Source organism: Anomaloglossus baeobatrachus, chromosome 9, assembly GCF_048569485.1.
Source record: "Anomaloglossus baeobatrachus isolate aAnoBae1 chromosome 9, aAnoBae1.hap1, whole genome shotgun sequence".
Taxonomy (NCBI): domain Eukaryota; kingdom Metazoa; phylum Chordata; class Amphibia; order Anura; family Aromobatidae; genus Anomaloglossus; species Anomaloglossus baeobatrachus.
In genome coordinates, this window is record NC_134361.1 from 43,023,151 (window position 1) to 43,050,860 (window position 27,710).

The window sequence follows — 27,710 nt, forward strand, 5'->3', positions numbered from 1 at the left end:
CTATAGTTCGTGAGGTGTGGTGTCTCAGACTTACTGGTGAAAGTTGTGCTTGTTGCTTGGAGCGGTTGTAGAGTTTATCCCTGTTTTGTAGCTTCCTTCCTGCTCTTGCTTTTCCTCCTGAATCACTTATTATATTATCTTTACCTGTGTGTGTGTGTGTGCGCTGTGTGACAGAGTTTTGGTTTTCCCTTGTCTGTCTTTATCTGTGGGTTTCATTTCACTCCTGTCATGTCACTCCCTGGGGGAAGAGGGAATTAGATCAAGCCTGATCAGGAGCAGGGACAGGGATGAGACTACGGTATCTCCACCATTAGGAGTATCCCTGAGATTAGGGATAGCATAGGCCTCCCTAGCTTGAGAGACAGCTTAGGAGCCCCGATTCCTCACTATCCCATAGTTAACATGACAGACACTAGAAATACTGTGTATATAGTGCAAAGATGGTAGAGTTAAGGGCGCCTTACACGCAGCAACATCGCTAGCGATGTCGCTCATGAAAGCACCTGCCCCCGTTGTTTGTGCGTCATGGGCAAATCGCTGCCCATGGCAAACAATATCGCTAGGCCCAGTCACACATACTTACCTTCCTAGCGTCGTCGCTGTGGCCGGCGAACAGCCTCTTTTCTAAGGGGGAGGTTTCTGCGCCATCACAGCGACGTCACACGGCAGGCGTCCAATAGAAGCGGAGGGGCGGAGAGCAGCTGCATGAAAGACACGCCCACCTAATTGCCGGAGGACGCAGGTAAGCTGTGTTCATCGTTACTGGGGTGTCACACGTAGCGATGTGTACAATCAACGATTTGGTATTTTGCATCGTTAGCGGTCGCTCGTACGTGTCACACGCAACGACGTCGCTAACGAGGCCGGATGTGCGTCACGAATTCCGTGACCCCGACGACATCTCGTTAGCGATATCTTTGCGTGTAACGGGGCCTTTATATAACTAACGGTCATAAGAATATTAATGAGCAGTTTTATATCACTAACCTATTCTTCAGTGTGGTAGAGAGAAGCCGTATTATCGATTCCCTGCACTATATGATTTACAATATGTAAATATGTGTCCGAACGTTACATTAGGAAATGATTTCCAGTGTGATCCGTAATGCAAAAACAATGTCAAATGTACATCAGCCATGTCATGTCTCGCCTCCTTACAGGTCAGCCAATGCTAACATACAACATATAGGCAAACAAACAAAGCGACTAAGAAAGGACACACATGCTGTGAATAGCGCACACATACAAACACACATAACACACACTCTGTCCGCAAGAATATAAACATTGTAAAGCAAATTGCTGCAAAAACAAACAACAATTACACATAAGTGGACGTCGGGGATACAGATCTGAGCAAGACTACAATGAGCAGCACACATGGATGTATCTTCCACCGTTAGTGAATGCAGCTCATGTGCTGACCTATTTGTCTTCAAGGTTACTGGCTACAAACAAGCTCCATATTCTGCCCGCTTGTGCTGATGGCTTTTATTGTTATTATGGACAAAATCTTGGTGCACATTGTAGTATTATTTCATCCTAATGTATACAATTTGGCAGCATTATTTGTATTTTCTATATAGTGACATTGGTTTTGAACACAGTTTGGCAGCATTATTTATGTGTTTTGTATAGTAGCAGTAGTTATGAGCACAGTTTGGCAGCATTATTTATGTGTTTTGTATAGTAGCATTAGTTATGAGCACAGTTTGGTAGCATTATTTATGTGTTTTGTATAGTAGCAGTAGTTATGAGCACAGTTTGGTAGCATTATTTATGTGTTTTGTATAGGAGCATTAGTTATGAGCACAGTTTGGTAGCATTATTTATGTGTTTTGTATAGTAGCAGTAGTTATGAGCACAGTTTGGTAGCATTATTTATGTGTTTTGTATAGTAGCAGTAGTTATGAGCACAGTTTGGTAGCATTATTTATGTGTTTTGTATAGGAGCATTAGTTATGAGCACAGTTTGGTAGCATTATTTATGTGTTTTGTATAGTAGCAGTAGTTATGAGCACAGTTTGGCAGCATTATTTATGTGTTTTGTATAGTAGCAGTAGTTATCAGCACAGTTTGGTAGCATTATTTATGTGTTTTGTATAGTAGCAGTAGTTATGAGCACAGTTTGGTAGCATTATATATGTGTTTTGTATAGTAGCAGTAGTTATGAGCACAGTTTGGTAGCATTATTTATGTGTTTTGTATAGTAGCAGTAGTTATGAGCACAGTTTGGCAGCATTATTTATGTGTTTTGTATAGTAGCAGTAGTTATGAGCACAGTTTGGCAGCATTATTTATGTGTTTTGTATAGTAGCATTAGTTATGAGCACAGTTTGGTAGCATTATTTATGTGTTTTGTATAGTAGCATTACTTATGAGCACAGTTTGGCAGCATTATTTATGTGTTTTGTATAGTAGCAGTAGTTATGAGCACAGTTTGGCAGCATTATTTATGTGTTTTGTAAAGTAGCATTAGTTATGAGCACAGTTTAGCAGCATTATTTATGTGTTTTGTATAGTAGCATTAGTTATGAGCACAGTTTGGTAGCATTATTTATGTGTTTTGTATAGCAGCAGTAGTTATGAGCACAATTTGGCAGCATTATTTATGTTTTTCATAACAGCATTAGTTATGACCACAGTTGGCAGCGTTATTTGTGTTTTGTATAGTACGGTAGCAGTCAGGGCTGTGGAGTCGGTAAGCTAAACCTTCGACTCCGACTCCTCAATTTCTCTTGCACCGACTCCTACATATATTGCTTATAGTTAAGTGAAAAATGTATTGTAGTACATGAACATGTGTATGTGAACATCAGACATTTAATAATTTTTATAATACAATAACCAAGATATTTGGATAGAACATAAAATATATTTATTGGATACAACTTTAGAATACAAAAAACTTGTAAATATATAATACACTATTTAATATACAGTAGATTACATATACAGTGCCTACAAGTAGTATTCAACCCCCTGCAGATTTAGCAGGTTTGATAAGATGCAAATAAAGGCTACTTTACACACTGCGATATCGGTCCCGATATCGCTAGTGTGGGTACCCGCCCCCATCTGTTGCGCGACACGGGCAAATCGCTGCCCGTGTCGCACAACAGCGCCCAGACCCGTCACACATACATACCTGTCCGGCGACGTCGCTGTGACGGGCGAACCGCCTCCTTTCTAAGGGGGCGGTCCGTGCGGCGTCACAGCGACGTCACTGAACCGCCGCCCAATAGCAGCGGAGGGGCGGAGCTGAGCGGGACGTAACATCCTGCCCACCTCCTTCCTTCCTCATAGCGGCCGGGAGGCAGGTAAGGAGAGCTTCCTTGTTCCTGCGGTGTCACACGCAGCGATGTGTGCTGCCGTAGGAACGAGGAACAACCTCGTTACTGCTGCAGTAACGAGATTTGAGAATGGACCCCCATGTCGCCGATTAGCGATTTTGCAAGTTTTTGCAACGATGCAAAATCGCTTATCGGTGTCACACGCAACGGCATCGCTAATGCGGCCGGATGTGCGTCACGAATTCCGTGACCCCAACGACTCCGCATTAGCGATGTCGTAGCGTGTAAAGCCCGCTTAAGTTAGAGCCTGCAAACTTCAAACAAGAGCAGGATTTATTAACAGATGCATAAATCTTACAAACCAACAAGTTATGTTGCTCAGTTAAATTTTAATAAATTTTCAACATAAAAGTGTGGGTCAATTATTATTCAACCCCTAGGTTTAATATTTTGTGGAATAACCCTTGTTTGCAATTTCAGCTAATAATCGTCTTTTATAAGACCTGATCAGGCCGGCACAGGTCTCTGGAGTTATCTTGGCCCACTCCTCCATGCAGATCTTCTCCAAGTTATCTAGGTTCATTGGGTGTCTCATGTGGACTTTAATCTTGAGCTCCTTCCACAAGTTTTCAATTGGGTTAAGGTCAGGAGACTGACTAGGCCACTGCAACACCTTGATTTTTTTCTCTCTTGAACCAGGCCTTGGTTTTCTTGGCTGTGTGCTTTGGGTCGTTGTCTTGTTGGAAGATGAAATGACGACCCATCTTAAGATCCTTGATGGAGGAGCGGAGGTTCTTGGCCAAAATCTCCAGGTAGGCCGTGCTATCCATCTTCCCATGGATGCGGACCAGATGGCCAGGCCCCTTGGCTGAGAAACAGCCCCACAGCATGATGCTGCCACCACCATGCTTGACTGTAGGGATGGTATTCTTGGGGTCGTATGCAGTGCCATCCAGTCTCCAAACGTCACGTGTGTGGTTGGCACCAAAGATCTCGATCTTGGTATCATCAGAACAGAGAACCTTGAATCAGTCTGTCTCAGAGCCCTCCAAGTGATCATGAGCAAACTGTAGACGAGCCTTGACATGACGCTTTGAAAGTAAAGGTACCTTACGGGCTCGTCTGGAACGGAGACCATTGCGGTGGAGTACGTTACTTATGGTATTGACTGAAACCAATGTCCCCACTGCCATGAGATCTTCCCGGAGCTCCTTCCTTGTTGTCCTTGGGTTAGCCTTGACTCTTCGGACAAGCCTGGCCTCGGCACGGGTGGAAACGTTAAAAAGGCTGTCCAGGCCGTGGAAGGCTAACAGTAGTTCCATAAGCCTTCCACTTCCGGATGATGCTCCCAACAGTGGAGACAGGTAGGCCCAACTCCTTGGAAAGGGTTTTGTACCCCTTGCCAGCCTTGTGACCCTCCACGATCTTGTCTCTGATGGCCTTGGAATGCTCCTTTGTCTTTCCCATGTTGACCATGTATGAGTGCTGTTCACAAGTTTGGGGAGGGTCTTAATTAGTCAGAAAGGGCTGGAAAAAGAGATAATTAATCCAAACATGTGAAGCTCATTGTTCTTTGCCTGAAATACTTCTTAATACTTTAGGGGAACCAAACAGAATTCTGGTGGATTGAGGGGTTGAATAATAAATGACCCTCTGAATAAACTTTTCACAATTTAAAAAAAAAAAATAAAAATAAAAAAAGAAATAACATTCTTTTTTGCTGCAGTGCATTTCACACTTCCAGACTGATCTACAGTCCAAATGTCACAATGCCAAGTTAATTCCGAATGTGTAAACCTGCTAAATCTGCAGGGGGTTGAATACTACTTGTAGGCACTGTATATCGTGTGTGTGTGTGTGTGTGTGTGTATGTATATATATTATATATATATATATTACATATTGTATTACATATTTCCAATTTATTCGTTTTTTGTGTTCTAAAGTTGTATCCGATAAATATATTTTATGTTCTATCCAAATATCTTGATTATTGTATCATAAAAATGATTAAATGTCTGATGTTCACATTGTACTACAATACATTTTTCACTTAAATATAAGCATTATACTAAATGTTATTATTTAGTAAAATATTCAGCACATTCTGCATTGCACTACTGTCCCCAATTTTTTATATATTTTAGGAGTCGGAGTCGGTGCATTTTATACCGACTCCGACTCCACCAAAATGAGCTCCGACTCCGACTCCAACTCCAAGACTCCGACTCCACAGCCCTGGTAGCAGTAGTTATGAATACAGTTGGCAGCATTATTTATGTGTTTTGTATAGTAGCATTAGTTATGAGCCCAATTTGGCAGCATTATTTATGTGTTTTGCATAGTAATAGTAGCAGTAGTTATGACCACAGTATGTGTTTTGTATAGTAGCATTAGTTATGAGTACAGTTTGGCAGCATTATTTATATGTATTGCATAGTAGCACTAGTTATAATAATAATAATAATTTTATTCATTTATATAGCACTATTACTTCCACAGCACTTTACATACATTGGTGATACTGTCCCCATTGGGGCTCACAATCTAGAGTCCCTGTCTGTATGCCTTTGGAGTTATGAGCACAGTATGTATTTTGCACAGTTTGGCAGCATAATTTATGTGTTTTGCATAGTAGCAGTAGTTATCAGCACAGTTTGGCAGCTTATTTATGTGTTTTGTATAATAGCAGTGGTTATGAGCACGGTTTGGCAGCATTATTTATATGTTTTGCATAGTAGCAGTAGTTATGAGCACAGTTTGGCAGGATTATTTATGTTTTGTACAGTAGCAGTAGTTATGAGCACAGTTTGGAATCATTATTTTTGTGTTTTATATAATAGCAATAGTTATGAGCACAGTTTGGAAGCATTAGTTATGTTTTTTGTATAGTAGTAGTTATGAATACAGTTTGGCAGCATTATTTATATGTTTTGCATAATAGCAGTAGTTATGAGCACAGTTTGGCAGGATTATTTATGTTTTGTATAGTAGCAGTAGTTATGAGCACAGTTTGGCAGCATTATTTTTGTGTTTTGTATAATAGCAATAGTTATGAGCACAGTTTGGAAGCATTAGTTATGATTTTTGTATAGTAGTAGTTATGAATACAGTTTGGCAGCATTATTTATGTGTTTTGCATAGTAGTAGTAGTTATGAGCACAGTTTGGCAGCATTATTTATGTTTTGTATAGTAGCAGTAGTTATGAGCACAGTTTGGCATCGTTATTTTTGAGTTTTGTATAATAGCAATAGTTATGAGCACAGTTTGGAAGCATTAGTTATGTTTTTTGTATAGTAGTAGTTATGAATACAGTTTGGCAGCATTATTTATGTCTTTCACATAGTAGCAGTATTTATGAGCACAGTTTAGCAGCACTACTTATGTGTTTTGTATAGTAGCAGTAGTTATGAGCAGTTTGGCAGTATTATGTATACGTTTCGTATATAGTATAGTATATAGTTACAGTAGTTATCAATACAGTTCTTTATTATACAAAAAAGAGCAATAAAGGCAATAATCTCACCTCCAATAAAGTAAAGTTATTTTATTGGTGCACGGAAACCTCCCAGAACAGATATCCAGATTGGTGAAAAATCCAAATAGAATCATAGGAAGAAAAAAACAATGTGCTTTGACTGCACTCATGGTATAAGATGAAGTGAAAAAAGGGGCAGGTAATATAGGTTAGCAAATATCCACTGACAGCTAAGAAATCTGTTATTCTATATAGTGATGGTAGATAAGACCACAGTTTAGCAGCGTTATTTATATATTCTACATAGTGACAATAGTTATGAGCACAGTTTGGCAGCTTTATTTATGTGTGCTGTATAGTGACACTAGTTATGAGAGCAGTTTGTCATCTTTATAATGAGTTCTATATAGTGGCATTAGTTATGAGTACTGCATGGCAACATTATTTATTCATTTTACAGTAAAGACACGGATTGTCTATACTAAGTATGCATAACCTTACACATTGACTTCCCTTTTATGTATTGTGTAAATTCTGTATTCAGTTCTCATAGCAAATTATTTGTGTCCAGGCAATTTTCTGAGAGCTGAATAGTTTGTACTTCAGGTGTATACACTGTTTTTTTTGCTTTCTCTTATAAAGGAGATGATCCATGACCACTGTAGCCAGTTAGTAGCTATAGCGATCACTGATTGGCTGCAGCAGTCACTAGGTGTCCCAATACAGAAGAGTGGTGGGGGATCTGTAGTTGTTGGTTGGGGGGTGTTATCATTTTTAGAATATGCTGTGTCCAGTGAGTTTAAAAAAAAGGATGGACTATCCTTTTAAGATGTATTTAGAAGCAATGGGAACGTTGATGAGCAATTTTTTATTTTTTTTTGCCAAAATTACCATGTATTAAAGAAGTATGTGTCATGCCTTGGATTTGATCTGGCAGCCTCCTCTGCTGTGGTCCATTTCTCTCTTCACTGAGCCAGTCAGGTTCAGTTACTGTCCTGGTTCTGAACTCTTTGTCTCTGTGTGGTCACTTTGTGTGTTCACTGCCTTTCTACCAACAAGTGTTTCCTATGCTATAATTCAGTCTGCCCTATCACCCGGCAGGTGTAAGGCTATGTGCGCACGTTGCGTAATTACATGCAGTTACGTTGCGCTTTGTAGCGCAGCGTAACTGCATGCATCCTGCGTCCCCTGCATAATCTATGGAGATTTTGCAGGGGCTGTGCGCACGTGGCGTCTTAGAGTGCAGCGCTTCGGCTGCTGCCCGAAGCGCGCGTTCTAAGAAGTGACATGTCACTTCTTCTGTGCGCTTTGCCGGCAGCCCCTGCTCTGTCTATGGCAGGAGCTGCATGCAGAGTGCACGTTCTCTGCCGGCACCATGCGCTTCAGAACGCAGCTTTTCAGCTGCGCTCTGAAGCGCACCTTTTAGGTGCAGTGCAGGGCGCACACGTGCGCACATAGCCTAACTATTAAAAGCTTCCTCGGGCTTCCATTTTCTGCCGGTCATATATTGTTTTTTAAGTGGACCTTGCTTGGAACTACAGGCTGTTTGTTGTGTGTTTTTCCTGGCAGATTATGACTTTTGGTGTACCAAAAGTATGACTTTCTGGTACACCATAATCTGTACTCTGTACCTTCCCCTGGATTTTAGAAGCGGTACTTGGAACCTTTCATGGTTGCTGAGAAAGCAAAGGTCCAAGCGGTCATCTGAGTCATCCAGTTAGGGTTGTTTCAGTCTGTGCAGGGACCTTTAGGGACTGCGTCGCTGGGACTTCTAGTCTGTACAAGAACTGGGCTGGTTAGGTGCAGTAGTTTTAAGACCTTACTTTACATTATTTACCACATCTGCACTTTAGTGCGCATAACAGTGTGGCGCCCTGGACAAGCCAGGACGTCACAAGCACAACACCAACACACCCCACACTCCCGGTCAGGCACACCGAAGTCAGACACAAAACCCTTGTTGCTGTGGCGCCCCTGACCTGGTCAGGCACCACTGAGTACTGCACCCATGCTGGGGACAGTACAACACAGGTAATCCAGAAGGCTGACCGAGGTGTGACTACACAGGCGCATAGTGATCAGGTCTCACACATGTACCTTTGAGAGGACCCCTGGGGATCCCAGGAGGGGGCAAAGCCTTCACCTCCACTTGAGGAGTGGAGGGGGCGAAGCCTCCATCTCCACTCAAGGGGTGTGGTAGAGAGCCTGGTTGCTAGGTGGCGTAGGCAGGCACAAGGGGAAAAGAGAAGGAGGAGTGAGCAGTCTGAAGCAGAGTGTGGAGGAGTGAGGAGCATGGAAGTGGAGCTCAGACAGGAGCAGCAGTGCAGGTCCCACGAGTGAGCCGGTTTAGTGCAGCAGTCCAGGGAGAGCAGACGTCAGGAGCAGACCCCTGGGGCTGTTGCAGTCTAACAGCGTCCGCGCAGTGACTACCGACGGGGGAGAACGGTCACCTGGTAGTGCTGCCCGAACACCACACACAGCTGGAGAGAGAGCCGCGTAGTGGAAAGTACGGAGACTGCCAGGGAGTACCAGGCCCAAACGGGCGGCAGATCCCGGTGCGGGGATAGATCCACCTTTCCTTGCTAAACCTGCCGGTGTGGGGCCCTTAAAGCCCACGCCACAACACCACAAAAGCCGCAGCCACGTAGCCACAGTTAGGGCCCATAGTTCACAGGAGGCAAGCAGCTGGAGTGATCTGGCCCAGGCGACAAGCAAACGGCAAACAAACGAGGGGAGCAGTTACTTCCCTGGGTGACCCCCATAGGGACTAAAAGTCGGGGTTACCACAAACCACAGAAGGGCTAAGGAAGGCGAGTCGGTAGCCACCCTCATCAGTCAGCCTGAAGGACACCTGGTTCCAGCCTGGTTCATCCCAGCTACGCCCGGGTTACTCACCCTGCCACCTTCTGTGAGTAAAACCCCTGAAAGACATTCTGCTTGTGTGGAGTTATTCTGCGCCTTGTGGTTCTACACACCTACACAGGGCCCTGGGGCTTGCCTCACTCTCAGGAGGCTATTACAACTGACTGCACCCACCATCAGCCCCAGGCATCCCTTAACCTGCAGTGGCGGTCCCCACTGACCGCAATTCTGAGAGTGGCGTCACGACAATCCTAAAAGAAGATCTCCTACCTGTGACAAGATCCAGCTGAGTGGAGTCCCTGAAGGTAATGCACCGACACAATACTTGCGGGGCTTCACATTGCCTTCCTCCAGGGGCTGATGTCCACACCAAGGGGTGGGCCAGGCGGTTGGCCCCGCCCACCGAGGAGTTCACAGTCCTGGAGGCGGGAAAAGTAAGGCAGATAGAGTTTGGAAGTGGAAGTGGAAGGAGGAAAGTGGCGGTTAAGCAGCCTGAAGTTGGTCCGGGTGTGTGGCCCGGACAGATCAGCAAGGTTGACAAAAAAGACTGACTGCACTCCTCGACCTGACGTGTGAACAGGTGCATAACTGAACATGACATAAAATACAAAAAAACAGTTTGCACTCTGATAATGCTAAAGTATGGAAACCATGAATATGTGAACATGGACCTGCATTACTGCTAAGGAAAATCTGAGAAAAATATGAGATATTTAGCATATATAAATGGCCATTTGTATATCTGCCCAGTTGCCCCTTCACGGCATATCTCGTAACTGGGTCCCTGACGCTATGCTGAAGCGTCCTAGAGAGAGGCTTCAGCATAGTGTCAGGGACCCAGTTACGAGATATGCCGTGAAGGGGCAACTGGGCAGATATACAAATGGCCATTTATATATGCTAAATATCTCATATTTTTCTCAGATTTTCCTTAGCAGTAATGCAGGTCCATGTTCACATATTCATGGTTTCCATACTTTAGCATTATCAGAGTGCAAACTGTTTTTTTGTAGATCAGCAAGGTTGGCAGACGGTGGTGACCGTCTGCAGGAGTGGCCTATTGGAGCTAGCCGTAAGGACCGTGGACGGGCGGTGGCCCGGCGGTACCGGACCGGTACGCAAAGAGAAGCCAGCACCATCCGGCAGGGGCTTATGGACCCCGGCAAGGCTGGGAGTCGCCGTGAATTTGCCAAATCCATTAGCGAAGGGAACCTCCTGGGTTTCCCAGCAGCCAAGTCCCGACAGAAGGCAACAGTCCAACCGAGAGAGGGAAACACAGTCACCGCCAAGGCTAAAGTTCCCAGGGCCAGCACCTGCAGGCAAAAGGGGCTCCCTCAGCATCCATCCAAGCTGGGGAGCGGGTCACCGGTGGGAACCCATTGGAACCGTACACGTTACACAGGTGCAGGGAAAGGCAGTCACCATCAACCTGCCGGGAGGAGAAACACCACAGCCGTCTGTGGGACCCGTCCATCCAGCCGTGTGTTTTACCGAGAACTGTGTCCTCATCATTGGCTGAGTGAGTATCACAGTGCCGTGCGGCACAGCGCTGCCCCCGTGACCCTGCACCTCACCAGGCCCCGTAGCCCGCCTGCAATCCATCCCTACCCCATCACCGGGCCCCGGGACAACCAACCCCCTATCCATGGAGGGGAGAACTAACATCCAGGCTGCTCCCTGTCACCGCTCCCGGGATCCCCGTCCAGAGCAGCGATGGTGTCACCAATATCACCACGACCGTGGGTGGCGTCACGGACAATATCCAATCCCCACAATCAATCCCCACCCTTTTCACTCACGGGCGAGGAGCACCGCTCAAGTCCCCGGGATCCGGCCCATCGCTCGAGCCACCACCGAGCAGCAGCAGCCGCAGCCGGACCTGAGCAGTGGGAGAGCGCAGCGTCCCCTCCTCCGCCCGCGACAACTGCATGATTATTTTCTTATATAAACAGAGGTTCTCGTCTCCATAGATTCTGTTTAGGATTGGTCCGTATATGTTTGTATTTAGCAATGCATTCACATGAATTAGACTGACCTGCAATACTACACACAGCCTATAGGCTGAAGTGGCGCTTGTTCCTGAAGAAAGCAGCATTGTTTTTATAATCGTAACCTCTTTAATTTACTGATATGATATTTGCATTTCTCTCTTTTAGTTCCAACCTCTGCGGAGATCAGTGCTGTCCAGGATGGAGCGTGGCCCCTAATACAGGGACGTGTACAAGAGGTAAGAATTCTGGAAACTGGTGTACGAGTCTAAAGAGTGAACTTCTATCTTATTCCTGTCCATTTCTTCTATTCCACAGCTATATGCACCCCAAAGTGTAAAAACAGAGGTGTCTGCAGGAAACCCCAGAAATGTACATGTAAGGTGGGCTTTCAAGGGTCTCGTTGTGAAAGAAGAACTCCACTGCTTATGACCAGATCCACACCTCTCGCAGGGGTGTCTATTTCTTCTCCTTTTGGTATAGGAGACAAGGCAGCGGCTATCTCAGGAGATATACACTCTGCTACATTTTATCCGATACCCCTCAACTTTTCTCTACCAACCACTCGGATGCCGTCTATGGACACCATGTACTCCTCCAGCCCAGTGCCCACCATCAGCACTTCTAGCCCGGTGCCCACCATCAGCACCTCCAGGTCATTGCCCACCATCAGCACCTCCAGTCCTGTGCCTACCATCACGACCCTGAAATCTGGAGACATCCAGAGGCTCAACTATTCAGCTAAGAGCAGCACATCCCTAAACTGGCAGCTACTCACGTAAGTGTCTTGTTATCCTCTAGGCCAGGGATGGGGAATCTTTTTAAATCACAGGAGGGGCTGGGGACATATACATCACTGGAGGCACTGGGGGCATATATGTAATAGGGTGTCCAGTGCCTTACCGCCCCCACTTCGAGCTGGTGACTTGTAGCATTGTGATGTATGTGTTTTCTTTTACTGCATTACATTGTATTATATGAAATCACCTCCTGTGTAATACGGCCGGCTGCCACCAGGTGTCACTGGTTCCCGGGTCCCTTAGTGGGAAGGGATGGATAGGAAGTGACAGGGAAGCAAGGGTTAAGGGAGGGGGGTGGTTCACCAGCACAAGAAGAGATATAGGGCAGAGAAAGGAGCTCGTCTGCGGTGAAGTGTAAGTCCAGGGAGCAGAGAAAGGAAAAATTGGGCGCCCCTACCTTAGACTGGCACCTGCTAGTACTTGAGGGAACGCAGTCGCAGCAGGAGGGCAGCTTAATCCATCCGTTTATGAGCCGAGCCGAACGATCCGCCATCATGGTGAGGGATTGGGTTAAAAGCAGGAGGACAAGTCGCCCCCTGGTGGCCGTCACTGTAGAGCTGAGCCGGGTACAGAAACTAATGACTGTAAATGGTGATGATTATGATGATGATGATGACGACAAATCTGCCTTAAGAGAAGTGAAAGCAACTGTAAAACGCTTGTTCAGTAAAGTTATGGAAGTTTTACCTGGCGGTCGTCTCCTTACTGATCGTACCGGGCGCAAAGCCCATGGAAGTGAACGGGACTCAAAAGTACAGCAAGAGAAAGGTGCAATCTCCACATTCACTCCATACACCACTCTGCCCCCACTGTTTGTACTGTGTCGGGGTGGGTTGAGGACTGCAACCCTCGCCCACGACTGCCCCTCCCTGGCACTGTCTATATACATCTGTCCGCTGGCCGGACGTTCCCCGCCCCTGCTCTAGGCCACGTTCTCATGGGGCAGAGTTATTGAAGATTCCACAAGTATGATATATATGAAAAAACTGACTGCTGGTGTTAACATTCGGGGGTGACGCTGCCCCCTTTGACACTGTCCAATCAGTGATGACAGCAAGGACCCCCTTTTTGTGTCCGCCAGTGGGTACCAGGATATAGCTCCTATTATATATCTGGGGATAGGGGGACCCAGGACCCTACAATCCGTCATGTGTAAACAGTTTCAGAGTTGTCTTTATCATCTCATTAATTAAATAGAGATGCAGAACATACAAAATGACGACCAGAGGAATTTCCAGGGTAGATGATGTCCTGTTAATGCTGCCATAATTGAGAACTGTAATACTGCCCCCTGCTGGATACAGTGAAGACACACACGTGTGCTCAGAAACGTTTTCAGTTTACAACTGTTTATGATCCTGCCTTTCCTCCCTCTGACCAGCAGGTGGCAGGATTGGACCAGTGTTTGCCCCGTCCATCATTTCTCCATATCTGATGGCTGCAGAAGTGTTGGAGCCACAAGTTGAATTATATATGGATGTATAATGGTTTAGCATGTGAACGATTCGTACCCGTAATCAGGATAGAGCAGAATGCAGAGGGGGAGACGCAGGAGGGCGATTTTGGGCAAATGTTGATGGATACAGGACAGGATGGCTTAACCCTCTGAGTTCATTTTATCCTAATTTTATCATTTTATCCTATAGTCTTTGGTTGCCAAATTAGCACATTATTACATGTAAAAATAGACTAAACTAGATGTAGTGTTTATGCTAAATTGTGGACCAACTGGCATTTAAAGGGAATTTGTCAACAGGTTTTTGCTAAGTAATACTAAAACAGCATGATGTAGGGGCAGAGAGTCTGATTCCAGCGATGTATCACTTACTGGGCTGCTTAGTGTAGTTTGGGTAGAATCCCAGTTTTTTCTGCTGTAGATGTAGCAGAGCTCGGAATGCTGAGCTGTATATAACCCCGCCCACATTCCATTCGCAGTTTCCTGTGATTTGTGAGTAAACTGCCAATCAGTAGTGAGGGCGGGGTTACACAAAATCGCCTGACTGCATGTGAGACCTAGTCCGGCAGTGATAATCTCCTGCTGATAAAATAATGATTGTGTTGAAACTACAGCAAACAGTCTAATAAGTGACATATCCCTGGAATCAGGTTTTCTTGCCCTATGTTATGCTGCTCTAAGATTAAATAGGCAACCCTGCTGAATGATTCCTTTTAAAGGAGTATCTAAAACTGTTATGGCAAATCCACAGGATAGTCTGGACAGTGTGCAACAAGGCTTTGTTTTTTTAGATAGATGCTGTTGCAAGGGTGGGACCCCCAGATTATCTGACATCTATGATTATCCTGAAAACATGCCATACATGTCAGAGATGGGACAACGCTTTTTAAACATAAAATTCTGTTTTCCTGCAGCCACCACTAGAGGGAGCATTGGAGCCTTCTGCATACTGTAAATTCAATAACACAGTATGCAGCAAGCTCCCATGCTCCCTCCAGTGATAGCTACAGGAAAACCAGAAATATATGTTAGAATTAGAAGTCTATACCCTGGGTTTTAATACTTTTTACAAAATAACTATGGTGTCATTAAGAGCTATATGACATTTTTGCAACCATTTTAGTTGTCATTTGGAAAACTGAAATGGCTTGCTTATGGTTTAAAATGGATCAATTAGCTTTGGGGCATTGTTGTAAACACTATTTTTTCAAAAAGATCATTTCCACAGGAGGCCTTATATTTTTCTGCTTTCCTTGCCATACAGCCACCACCAGGGGGAGCTCACTGTATTCATACACATATGGTGCCAGTAGTTTCATTCCACATGACGTGAGCTCCCCCTAGTGATGGAGCTGTACAGCCACCACCAGGGGGAGCTCACTGCATACATACACATATGCTGCCAGTAGTTTCATTCCACATGACGTGAGCTCCCCCTAGTAGAGGAGCTGTACAACCACCACCAGAGGGAGCTCACTGCATACATACACATATGCTGCCAGTAGTTTCATTCCACATGACGTGAGCTCCCCCTAGTAGAGGAGCTATACAGCCACCACCAGGGGGAGCTCACTGCATACATACACATATGCTGCCAGTGGTTTCATTCCACATGATGTGAGCTCCCCCTAGTGGTGGAGCTGTACAACCACCACCAGGGGGAGCTCACTGCATACATACACATATGCTGCCAGTGGTTTCATTCCACATGATGTGAGCTCCCCCTAGTGGTGGAGCTGTACAGCCACTACCATGGGGAGCTCACTGCATACATACACATATGCTGCCAGTAGTTTCATTCTACATGACGTGAGCTCCCCCTAGTGGTGGAGCTGTACAGCCACTACCATGGGGAGCTCACTACATGCATACACATATGCTGCCAGTAGTTTCATTCCACATGATTTGAGCTCCCCCTAGTGGTGGAGCTATACAGCCACCACCAGGGGGAGCTCACTGCATACATACACATATGCTGCCAGTAGTTTCATTCTACATGATGTGACCTCCCCCTAGTGGTGGAGCTATACAGCCACCACCAGGGGGAGCTCACTGCATACATACACATATGCTGCCAGTAGTTTCATTCCACATGACGTGAGCTCCCCCTAGTAGAGGAGCTGTACAACCACCACCAGAGGGAGCTCACTGCATACATACACATATGCTGCCAGTAGTTTCATTCCACATGACGTGAGCTCCCCCTAGTAGAGGAGCTATACAGCCACCACCAGGGGGAGCTCACTGCATACATACACATATGCTGCCAGTGGTTTCATTCCACATGATGTGAGCTCCCCCTAGTGGTGGAGCTGTACAACCACCACCAGGGGGAGCTCACTGCATACATACACATATGCTGCCAGTGGTTTCATTCCACATGATGTGAGCTCCCCCTAGTGGTGGAGCTGTACAGCCACTACCAGGGGGAGCTCACTGCATACATACACATATGCTGCCAGTAGTTTCATTCTACATGACGTGAGCTCCCCCTAGTGGTGGAGCTGTACAGCCACTACCATGGGGAGCTCACTACATGCATACACATATGCTGCCAGTAGTTTCATTCCACATGATTTGAGCTCCCCCTAGTGGTGGAGCTATACAGCCACCACCAGGGGGAGCTCACTGCATTGCATACACAAATGGTGCCAGTAGTTTCATTCCACATGATGTGAGCTCCCCCTAGTGGTGGAGCTGTACAGCCACCACCAGGGGGAGCTCACTGTATGTACACACATATGCTCCAAGTAGTTTCATTCATGATGTGAGCTCTTAATATTGGGGGACATATACAGCCACCACCAGGGGGAGCTCACTGGATACATATACATATACATATGCTGCCAGTAGTTTCATTCCACATGACGTGAGCTCCCCCTAGTGGTTAGAGTTATACAGCCACCACCATGGGGAGCTCACTGCATACATACACGTGCTCCCAGTAGTTTCATTCCACATGATGTGAGCTCCCCCTAGTGGTGGAGCTATGCACTCAGAATGATAAAATTTATCAAGTAAAAATAAAAAAAACTCCTATTGATACATATAATGAAATTTACCAATTAAAATGGCATGAGATAGCATTAATATAGGAAATTTACTAACAGCTGAGGGCCATGCTCAGGATAGAATTTGTGGAAGTGCTTTTATTGCTGCTTATTAATTTCACATATTGTTAATTATTAGAATTAATTGGTTTATTAATGGTCTTGTGGTCAGTGTACAGGAGCTACAGTCAATTCTGCAGAGGAACGGCTTAGCAAAAAAAGACAAGATGGCCGCGCTACTGACGAAGCACCTCGAAACGCAAAAGAGTCAAACCGCAAAAGAAAGCTGGAAGGAGAAACATCGGACGCCCAATAGTATCCGGACAGCTAGAGGCGAATACAATATTCTCAGGCAGTCCCACACAAATGGTGAGTGCTGGGATTTTACAAGGGTGGATAGTGACTTTACGACTCTGGGGTCTTGGGATGGTGCAGGGATTAATGGTGCTGGTTTAGGACAGGAAGATGCCGCTATATTTTAACCATATTCCACTAGTGTAGTTCCCACACTCTTTATGAGGTCAGAGCTCAGTTTTTCTGATACAGAGCTCCAGATCCCCAGCTTCTTTTCACATACACACATAGACATGGCGTTACCTGATAAAATTCTGTCTGCCTGCAGCCACCACTAGAGGGAGCTCACTGTCCTTCAAGTGACGTGTGTTCCCCCTAATAGTGGTCTTTTTTTTTTTTCATGGAATCTGCCATTGATTTCTGCCACCCAATCTGAGAACAGCATAATGTAGATAGAGGGAGACCCTGATTCCAGTGATGTGTCACTTACTGGATTGCTGGCTGTAATTCTGATAAAATCACAGTCTTATCAGCAGGGGATTATCACTAGAGAGCTGGTAAACCTGCTGCCATATTCATGAGCTCTGTATAACCCCACTCCATCATTGATTGCAGGCTTTCTGGATATGCACAGTGCACACAGGAACCTGCCAATCAGTGATGTGGGCGGAGTCATACAGAGCTCAGCATTCAGAGAACTGCTAGATCTGCGGCAGATAAAACAGGGATTTTATTTTTTAAACTAGGGTGTGTCTAAAGAATACAGGTGGATAGGTGATAACTTGTTGATTGTGGGGTCCGACCACTAGAACCTGCACTGATCTGCAGAACAGGGAAGATTTTGTTCTCGTTAAAATTGAGCTGCAGTGGACATGCTCGACCAATTCTTATATATGGGGCTGCTGAACGCTGCGCTCAGGTTTTTCTGGGAGCCCATTAGAGAATGAATATCTGACTTGCTTCTCTGAGTTAGGGTTCGGTTCCACTTGCACATAGCTTGTGATGCGAGAGCATCAGAACGATATGCTAATGACCCTCTGCTGCGAGTGTCAGCCGATGGTCATGCGACTGTGATCTGATCTAGTGATCAGATCACAGCTGTGGAGGAGAAGAGGGAGGAAGCACTTTCTCCCCATCTCCTCCGCGGTCTGTCTCTGCGTAAATCGCACTGTGTTCGGATGACATACAAGTGCAGTGCGATGTTTCACACGCTCCCATAGACTTGTATGGGGGTGCGTGAGCCGAGACTCGCTGCCAAACACAGCATGCTGTGATTCATTCCACATGCCGCTGTGGCGTGAGAAATCAATCACAGATGGATGCTGCTGTGACACCCCCATGCTAGCAGCCAGCGCTGCTCGGCTCCGGGACCCACGTTACGGCTCGAGGGGTCGCCCGGACCCGGGGGGCGCGCGGACATTCCAAATAAAAAAGGGGGGGATGTATTTATACGGGGATGTTTGTAGAATGTTCGTGACGCCACCCACGGTGTGTGGTGAAGTGGGACACCACCGCTGCAGTTGTAGGGGACACCTGGGGACGGTGTAATGGCAGCTGGATGTTAACCTCTCCGTGGGTAAGGGTGGGTGCCCCGGGGCCCAGTGCAGGGTATGGCGTTGGCAAGGGCTTGCACGACCGGAGGGACCGGGGAAGAGTTGTTTACTCACTTTGGAAGAAATCACACGAGTCCTTTGGTAAACCAAGGGTTGGTGGCCGGCCGCCGTGGCCGGTTGTACTTTGGTCCCCCACCCGGGCTGGTGGTCGCCGTCCTTTCCTCTGCACTAGTGTGGTTGTGTAGTTTGACTTCCCGGTGTAGAACACGTCTGCTTTCGGCTGGATGTGGCCTGTGGAACCGTGCCCGTCTGACGCTGACCCGTGGGATCTACAGGCCCTGGCGGTGGCCCTATCCCTTTCGATGGGTGGTTGTCTACTTTTCGGGACTTAGGTTGGGACAGGACCTATAATCCTGCCCTCAATCGGTTGATTAACTAGGCCGCTATCTTCGGTCCTAGCTTCAGGGTCCGAGTACCCCCTGTGTGCACGGTTTCCAGTCGGGTCTCCGGTGTCAGTACCGGTGGGCTCCAACCCTTCTCCGGTCCTCCTCGGATCTGCCGAGCCATCTTCCCGTCTCCTGCTGCCGGAGACCACCGTCTGCCACCTAGCCAAGGCACCAGGGCTCCGACCCTGGCACCGCTCAACTTGAACCTCCTCGGCTGGAGCTACACCTAGCCCCAGCCCACACTCCTCTCAACTTGAACTCTACAACAGATCTGCTGTCTAGACCCCTAGGTGGGCGTTCCCTAACCGCCTGGTCCCGCCCACTGGTGTGTCTGTCTTGCCCTACAGGGGGGGTGACTAGGGTTTCAGGTCGGCTGTGCGTGTCCTAGGTGAGGGAAGGGTGTAGTGTAGGGGCCTACCTGTGACTACCTGGTTTTGCCAGGGCGTCACACTGCCTTATAGTTTTGCATTAGAGTGAGAGCAATCCCATGTTTTATTGGATTGCACTCATCTATGCAAAACACAAGTGGATCCGAGGCCTCAGTGGATGACTTTCTCAGGACAGACCCCAATTTAACTCATGAATGTGGACTCCAAGAAAAAGGAACCCCCCACCCCCAAATACACTCCTTAGGATGGTGTATAGTGGTGTATGGAACTGTATATACCACAACAAGGGGCCTGGAAGGATGTTAGGAAACATGGAGGACGTAACAGGGTCAGCGGTGCAATGTTTCCCTATTCTGGTTTACAAAGGAACTGATCACTTCCTATTAGATTCCAGGTGATCGTGACCAAAGGGAAGGACACCTTCTGCGTTACACTGTGTTCAGACGTTGCATTTTTTGCTTTGTTTTGGGGTTTTTTTCCAGCATTTTTTTCATGGGTTTTATGAAAATTTAAAAGCCGCTAATTACAGTATGAGCAGAACCATGAGATTCCAGAAATCTCACGGAAATGTGGTGCCAGCATGCCAGATTCTGTAGTGGGTCATGCAAAAGATTTGCTGTGGATCTTTTTTTTGCTGAATCAAATAGTAAAGAAGAAATCCATATTAAAGGAGTTGTGCAACTTTTGACATTTTTATTATTTAAATTTGAGCAATTTTGGATAAAAATTATTTTTAAAATTGTTTTTTTTAAAATTTTGCACTATTTAAAGGGAGTCTGTCACCAGAATTTGCCACCTAATCTGAGAGCAGCATAACATAGGGGCAGAGATCCTGATTCCAGTGATGTGTCACTTACTGGGCTGCTTAGTGTAGTTTTTATAAAATCACTGTTTAATCAGCAGGAGATTATCATTACAGGACTACTTGGCGTGCTGCAGGTAGTCCAGCATATTCATGAGCTCTGTCTAACTGCTAGATCTGCAGCAGAGAAAACAATGATTTTATCAAAATGACAGCAAAAAGCTCAGTACGTGACACATCGCTGGAATCAGGGTCTCTGCCTCTACATTATACTGTTCTCAGATGTGGGAAAAATAACCTGGTGACAGATTCCCTTTAACGTCTGTGTTTTGCACTGGGCGGCACGGTGAGTCAGTGGTTAGCACTGCAGTCTTGCAGCGCTGGGGTCCTGGCTTCTAGTCCCACTAAGGACAGCATCTGCAAGGAGTTTGTATGTTCTCCCCGTGTTTGCGTGGATTTCCTCCAGGTTCTCCGGTTTCCTCCCACACTCCAAAGACAAACTGATAGGGAATTTAGATTGTGAGCCCCAATGGGGACAGTGTTCCTGAGGAATGAAAATGTAAAGCGCTGCGGAATATGTTAGCACTATATAAAAATAAAGATTTATTATTTGTTGACTGTAGAATGAGTTATTTGAGAATCCATCAGTGAGTTTTTTCTGACTGTCCAATGGGAGCGTTTCTAACATTTTTTTTTTCTTTTTAGCTGATTTACAATTACAGACCGCAATATAATTGAATGTGACACAAAAGACTCTGCAACATGAAACAGCAATTTTAAAGTAAAATGGTTCAAATTTTAATTAAACCAAAATTCATATTATATATATATATATATATATATATATATATATATATATATATATATATATATATAAAAATGTATTAATTTTTTTTTTTTTAGCCTAAAATACATGTATTTAAATAAAAAAAAAATGTTGCCAGAGATGTACAGCCCCTTAAATCATACTGTTATGGCTGCTGCAAATAATTGTTTAAATCCGATCTGTTTTCAGAGTTAAAAGCACAAATTGCATACACTATAAAGATATTAGACCTGATGAGGCGGGTATACTGATGTTGAAAATCCTTGTCAGAATTGCTGTATAATTTTCATATAGATATCAAAATTGTAATAGTCCTGCTAGACCTGGACTCATAAACATGCTTATTCTAATATGAGGCATGGAAACTTTTCAAAAAAGACAGCGGGGAACTGTCAATCATGCTAGAGAGGTGGAGATTGAGTTTACATTTTCAAAACGGATTATACAGCCATTCTGATGTGGATTTTCATAGTAAATACACCAGCCTCATCCGGTCTAAGATCTCTATTCAATAATGTAGTCCATATCGTAAAATCTGGTGACAGATCCATGAATAGGATGGAAATATAAAAAACTTTGTGCAAACCCTTTAAAATGAAAATTCAGTGCATCCTCCTCGCCCATCCCTTGGTCATTCATGGTGATAACTCTGGTCCTCACCTGTTTATTGACCCCCAGCGTTGACATGTCAGATGGACACATGAGCCCTGTAGCCTTGCAATACATTTTTTTGGTGTTTTTTTTTCGTGTGTCCTGAGCAGGGTAAGTATATGGCTGACCTCAGTCTTATCACCAGCATAGAAAGCAATGTAAGGTTTAGCTCCAATCTGTGTCCTGTCTTTGTTTTTCTGTCTGCTCCCAGGACTTAGGGCTGAAAACGCCCAGCAGAAAATAACATTATTCAGATTGATATGAATTTCCTGCAGAATTCCATTAAATCAGACTGTGATGACAGATAGAAAACTCTCTTCCCGCCCAAATCTGCTTATTACCGCTCCATGACAGTTCATTTTATTCTATGGTATCTACTTGTTTGAGGCGCTCCCCCAGAACGAGACAGATCTTGTAATTGAACCAGCAGTTTATGAAACAGAGCCACAACCTTTAAAAATGGGCCTTAAACCAACAATGAGGATCTCAGGGTAGTCCATCAAGCAATGAAGGTTATATCGGGGTGGTCCTTCAACCATAAACAGAGATCTAAGGTTGATTCTTCAACTAGGAGTGTGGATCTCCAAGTGGTTCTTCAACCTGGGAGAGAGAGTCTCGGGGTTTTCCTTCAACAAGGAATATGTTGCTATGGGTGGTCCTTCAGCCAGGGATATGGGTCTCAGGGTGATTCTTCAATCAGAGATGAGGATCTCAAGGTGGTCAATCAAGCAAGGAAGGGTATATCAGGGTGTACCTTGAACCAGGAACAGGCAATGAAGGTTAGTTCTTCAACCAGGGATGTGGATCTCTGAGTGTTCCTTCAACCAGGGAGAGAAAGTCTCAGAGTGTTCCTTCAACAAAGAATAGGCTGCTAATGGTGGGCCTTCAACCAGGTACATGAGTCTCAGGGTGGTTCTTCGATCACACATGTGGATCTCGGGGTGGTCCTTCAGCCGAGGATTGCATTGGGGGACTTTCACCAGATCCGTGGTTCTCAGGGAGGTCCTTCAATCAAGGAAGAGAATCTCAAGGAGGTCTTTCAGTCAAAAACAGGGAGCTCCGGGAAGACCTTCAACTAGAGACAGGTATTTTAGAGTGGTCCATCAACCAAGGATGGTGATGTTAGGATGTTCCTTAGAATAAGGAGGAGGACCTCAGCATGGTACTTAAACCAGGGAAAGGAATCTCAGGGTGCCCTTAAACTAGATAAAGCAACCTTAGGGTAGTCCTTCAGAAAGGGACGTGGATCACAGAATGGTGCTTCAACTAAAAACAGGGCTCTCTTTGTAGTCCCTCAGCCGAAGATATGGATCTCACGGTGGTCTATTAACAAAGACAAGGGATCTCAGGGTTCCCCTTCATCCATGGACCAGGATCTTAAGGTGGTGCTTCTACCTCAGATGCAGATCACAGGGTGGTCCTTAAGTCAGAGACAGATATCCCAAGACCAGCGACGAGAATTCCCACTGGATTGGGCTGATAGTAGTTCTTTGAGGACCCTCTACCACAGCCTGCCATTTAAGATGTTTATATGCAATATCTAGTCAAATAGGTGGGGGCCCAGAGATGGAAATTCCATTACCGAGATTATTTTAGATGAGGTAGCCACATCAGGAGGAACAATAGATGGAGATGCAATGGGACGCTTTAAATTCGGGTCTATGGGTGTTATGGAGACTGGAGAAGCTCGAGAATCTTGTGTAGATATACGGGTTCTTTTATTTTTAAGAAAGACTTGGATAGATTACCAATGTAGACTGCTAAAAATGGACAATGACATGAAAATGATTGACTGTTTAGTGCCACCACTCAAAAGTCAACATCACCGATCATTAATCCATGTTACTGCCATCGTTTTTTTGGTTGATTGTCCAATATTATCCCACGTGTGGACAATACTGTGTGAACCTCTTCAGGTTTTATTAAGAACACGTGAGATGTGAATACATCTTGCAGACACGTGGGTATCGCCATTAAGTTAGCAGTTGCAGAGCTGAACTCACTGGTATCTCCCATTCCCTCATGCGTCACCACTTGCCCTCTCGCTTCCAGTGTGAGCTGTTTGCCGGGCAGTGAAATCATCCGGTATTGCAGCGTATGACTTCACGCTCTGGCCGGCATATACAGTCAGATTGGATAATGGCTAACACTTGTGGCAGAGCCGCACTAGAGAATCACGCCAGCTGCTTGTCAGAAGCCATTTGGGGCCTGACATTCAGCTGCTGTTTGTTTATGAGGGACAGAGGATGTGAGCGCGTTGCCTGGCACTTAAGAGGTAATATTAACTTAAGTGATCTGAAGCCAGGACCCTGGGGGGCATTTTAAGCATGTAATTTGGCAAGGAGTGGAAGGGAGGTCACCGGAAATTTTGGAATAAGGCATCAAATGGTCATTTTTATTTCTGACTGTCCAAACTGTGACTTTTTGTAGCCCAGGTTGGCATCCATTGTCCGTGACTTGACCATCTCTGATATTTCATCTATACCCTACCATATATTCCATTTTTGCAGGCTGTATTGGACTTGGATTTATTACAGTCCTTTGGTCTTCAAACTATGGGTGAGACCTGCCAAAGCTCCAGAAAAGAAGATATACTGAGGTCTTGCCAGAAGGCCCCAGAGCTTCCATCAGACCTGGCTTAGGTTGAAGGCATCAGTGTCACGCTAGGTACGGGGAAGTACCAAACGAACAGAGAAAGGGAAGGGAAACCCTGTGTCTAGGGAAAGAGAAGATGGTGACCCGTGACCAAACCTACTGCTGGTCCCTGGGGTCCCTCACCACCCTAGATAGGTGCCGGATACCTGACCCTAGGTATCCCTAGTGCTGACCTTAAATAGAGAATGGATGTGATGAGCTCTTTGTCAACCCCACTAAACACTATAGACAACACAAAGAGGACACACAGGGGAGAATGTGTGAACTACTTATCCACTGATGACACTGTTAGAAGTTTAGCAAAATTTTCAGCAACGATACAACAGTACAATCCACCTGCTTGCAACCAAGTCTTTAATTAACTGAATAATATCACCAGCATCAGTCCAAGGAAGGAAGGAAGGGGTATTTAAGCACCAAGAGAATATTGATGATCAGCAGTTGGGTGGAAGGCGAGCTCCTGCTGGGTCCAAAAGGGGAGAGATGAATCCAGCAGGAAAGCTACCTATACCAATGAATACTGACAGCAGGAACAATGGAAAGTCAGGAAGAATTCTGTGCAGCCAAACGCTGTGACCTTCTATGGCCAGAAAACACATGACTATCACCCATGACATACCTGTGGCAATCAGATTCATCATATTTAAGTCAGATGAAAGATACAGAATTCTGTATCTACAAAGGCCAGGAAATGTACAACTTAAGGGTAGAGTTGGTGAAAATCAATTTGTCAAATCCAGTCAAACAGCTACGTCAGTAATCTGGGGGCACTGGACAAGAGCCCTAAGAACCTCATTTTAGATGATGGCATGCCTGGTCTCCTGTTTTCTTTAAGCAGCATGGAGCACATCATCGTAATGAACATGTGGCATCAGACCAGGCCTGCTAGTCAAAAAAAGAGCCAGGAGTACCAATCAGGAAAGAGGCAGTTTCAGGGCTACCTTACAATGCCCGCAGATTACAAATGCACTCACTTGACCATGCCAATTCACACCAAACACACTTAATTGTACCTCTACATGGTGTCATGGGTGGTATGGAGATAACAGGGGATTCTTAGACTGGCCCTCAGGCCTGTTTCCAGAGATACCTAGAGATACCTCTGAAAGTGAGGATGTCTGGGACTCCTTCCTGGCCTGCCCTGATCTAATACCCTCTCTCCCCCTCCACAGGAAAGGACCGGGACAGGAGTGGTTGAGCCCACATAATTAGACAAACTGGACACCAAAACTCAATCACACAGCATGCTCACACAGAGGTATTATACAACAAGTGCTATGGAGAAAATAAGAGCAGGGAGGAAGCAAAGAGAGACCTCCACAACACGCCAAGCAGTATACAGAACAAACACCTGCAAATTGGGACACACAGCACACGGACCGGTTTAGTAGAAGCTATAGTCGGCATGGGAAGACAGATTCTACTATCTTAAAAATGCAGGGAAAAACTGATTATGCAAGTCAGAAGCACCAGACAAACCATAGTGTGGAGTGTCAGAGCCTGTAGTGTGAACAGCGACTGATGCTGTCATGACACTCGGCAAGTTTTGAGCCAAACTCTGTGTGACACATGGTTTGGGTGAAAACTGATCACTGAGGGACTGCCAGCCAGATTACTGATTCTTTCTGAAGTCTATTGAGAGGAGAAGGGGCTGAGAGAGGTTGACAGATTGTGCTCCTTTTTTTATAGTAAGTGTTTATCTCACCCAGAGTTGGATTCACAGCTCCACTGTTCAGTATTGCTCTACAATATCCTCTATGCTGCTTCTTCTGAACAGGTCCTACAGTGAAAAGAGAGCAGGACTCCTCCATGTCTGTGTGTGCTTTAAATGGGAGAACTGCTAGCAGCTAGTTTCTACCCAGTAGCTCAGAGACAACTGAAATTTTGTGATTGCTACTGAAGAGGAGCTATTTTTGAATAAAAATAATATCAAGGCCAGAAATGGTGTTATTACTCAAATACACACACATAAAAGTTTAGTCTACAATGTTACTTGAAGTAAAAGTTATGTTCTAGTGGTAAAAAAGATCTTAAAAGTGTACGTACTGGGACATATAAATAATTTACCAGTGCACATCTCGCATCATATGCCACTCTATAATGAACTTGAGAAAAGACAGAAAACGAAGGAGCATTTAAAGGCTAATTATAAAAATATCAACTTCATTAAGTACAAAATTGTAAAAAAATCCAATTTTTTTCAAAATTACAATATGATGGTGCTAGATGTTATGATGGATGAAAACCCACATGTTACTGGGGGACCAAGGCAACCAACACAAGAATAATGGGAAGTCCAAAAAGGGGCTCTGTATATATATAATATAATATGGCTGACAAAAATGCCTCTAGCCGCTATGAAATCTAGAAGGATTTTAGCTTAATACATATATACCTTCCCTGAAGAAGCTAAAACATCTACTGTTCCGCGAAACGCGCGTTGGAGGGTCTTTCATGTTGGTGTGGGACTTTTGATTGACCACCGCTTGAGTTATGGGTAAGTCTTTGGGCGATTGATCCATCTTTGGCTGACTATTTATGCTGCCTCATAGATATATTTAGACTGACTTGGTCATCTGTACGGAATTGGATGTATTAAGCTAAAATCCTTCTGGATTTCATAGCGGCTAGAGGCTTTTTTGTCAGCCATATTATATTATATACAGTACAGACCAAAAGTTAGGACACACCTTCTCATCTCTAGAACAACTATTAAGAGCAGACTTTGTGCAGCAGGCCTTCATGGTAAAATAGCTGGTAGGAAACCACTGCTAAGGACAGACAACAAGCAGAAGAGACTTGTTTGGGCTAAAGAACACATGGACATTAGACCAGTGGAAATCTGTGCTTTGGTCTGATGAGTCCAAATTTGAGATCTTTGGATCCAACCACCGTGTCTTTATAGAAAAGGTGAACGGATGGACTCTACATGGCTGGTTCCCACCGTAAAGCATGGAGGAGGAGGTGTGATGGTGTGGGGGGGCTTTGCTGGTGACACTGTTGGGGATTTATTCAAAATTGAAGGCATGCTGAACCAGCATGGCTACCACAGCATCTTGCAGCGGCGTGCTATTCCATCCGGTTTGCGTTTAGTTGGACCATCATTTATTTTTCAACAGGACAATGACCCCAAACACACCTCCAGGCTGTGTAAGGGCTATTTTAC

At 45.2% G+C, this 27,710-nt stretch overlaps 1 protein-coding gene across 2 annotated transcripts in view; it reads left to right on the forward strand.

Annotated features, from left to right (window-relative positions):
* Positions 1-27,710, forward strand: part of LTBP4 (latent transforming growth factor beta binding protein 4) — a 214,842-nt gene that overhangs the window by 41,667 nt on the left and 145,465 nt on the right. For both annotated transcript variants that reach the window (XM_075323655.1, XM_075323656.1), the window contains exons 2-4: positions 11,791-11,861; positions 11,941-12,400; positions 17,101-17,297. In XM_075323655.1, the coding sequence (XP_075179770.1) occupies positions 11,791-11,861; positions 11,941-12,400; positions 17,101-17,297 (728 nt within the window). The remainder of the gene's footprint in view (positions 1-11,790; positions 11,862-11,940; positions 12,401-17,100; positions 17,298-27,710) is intronic.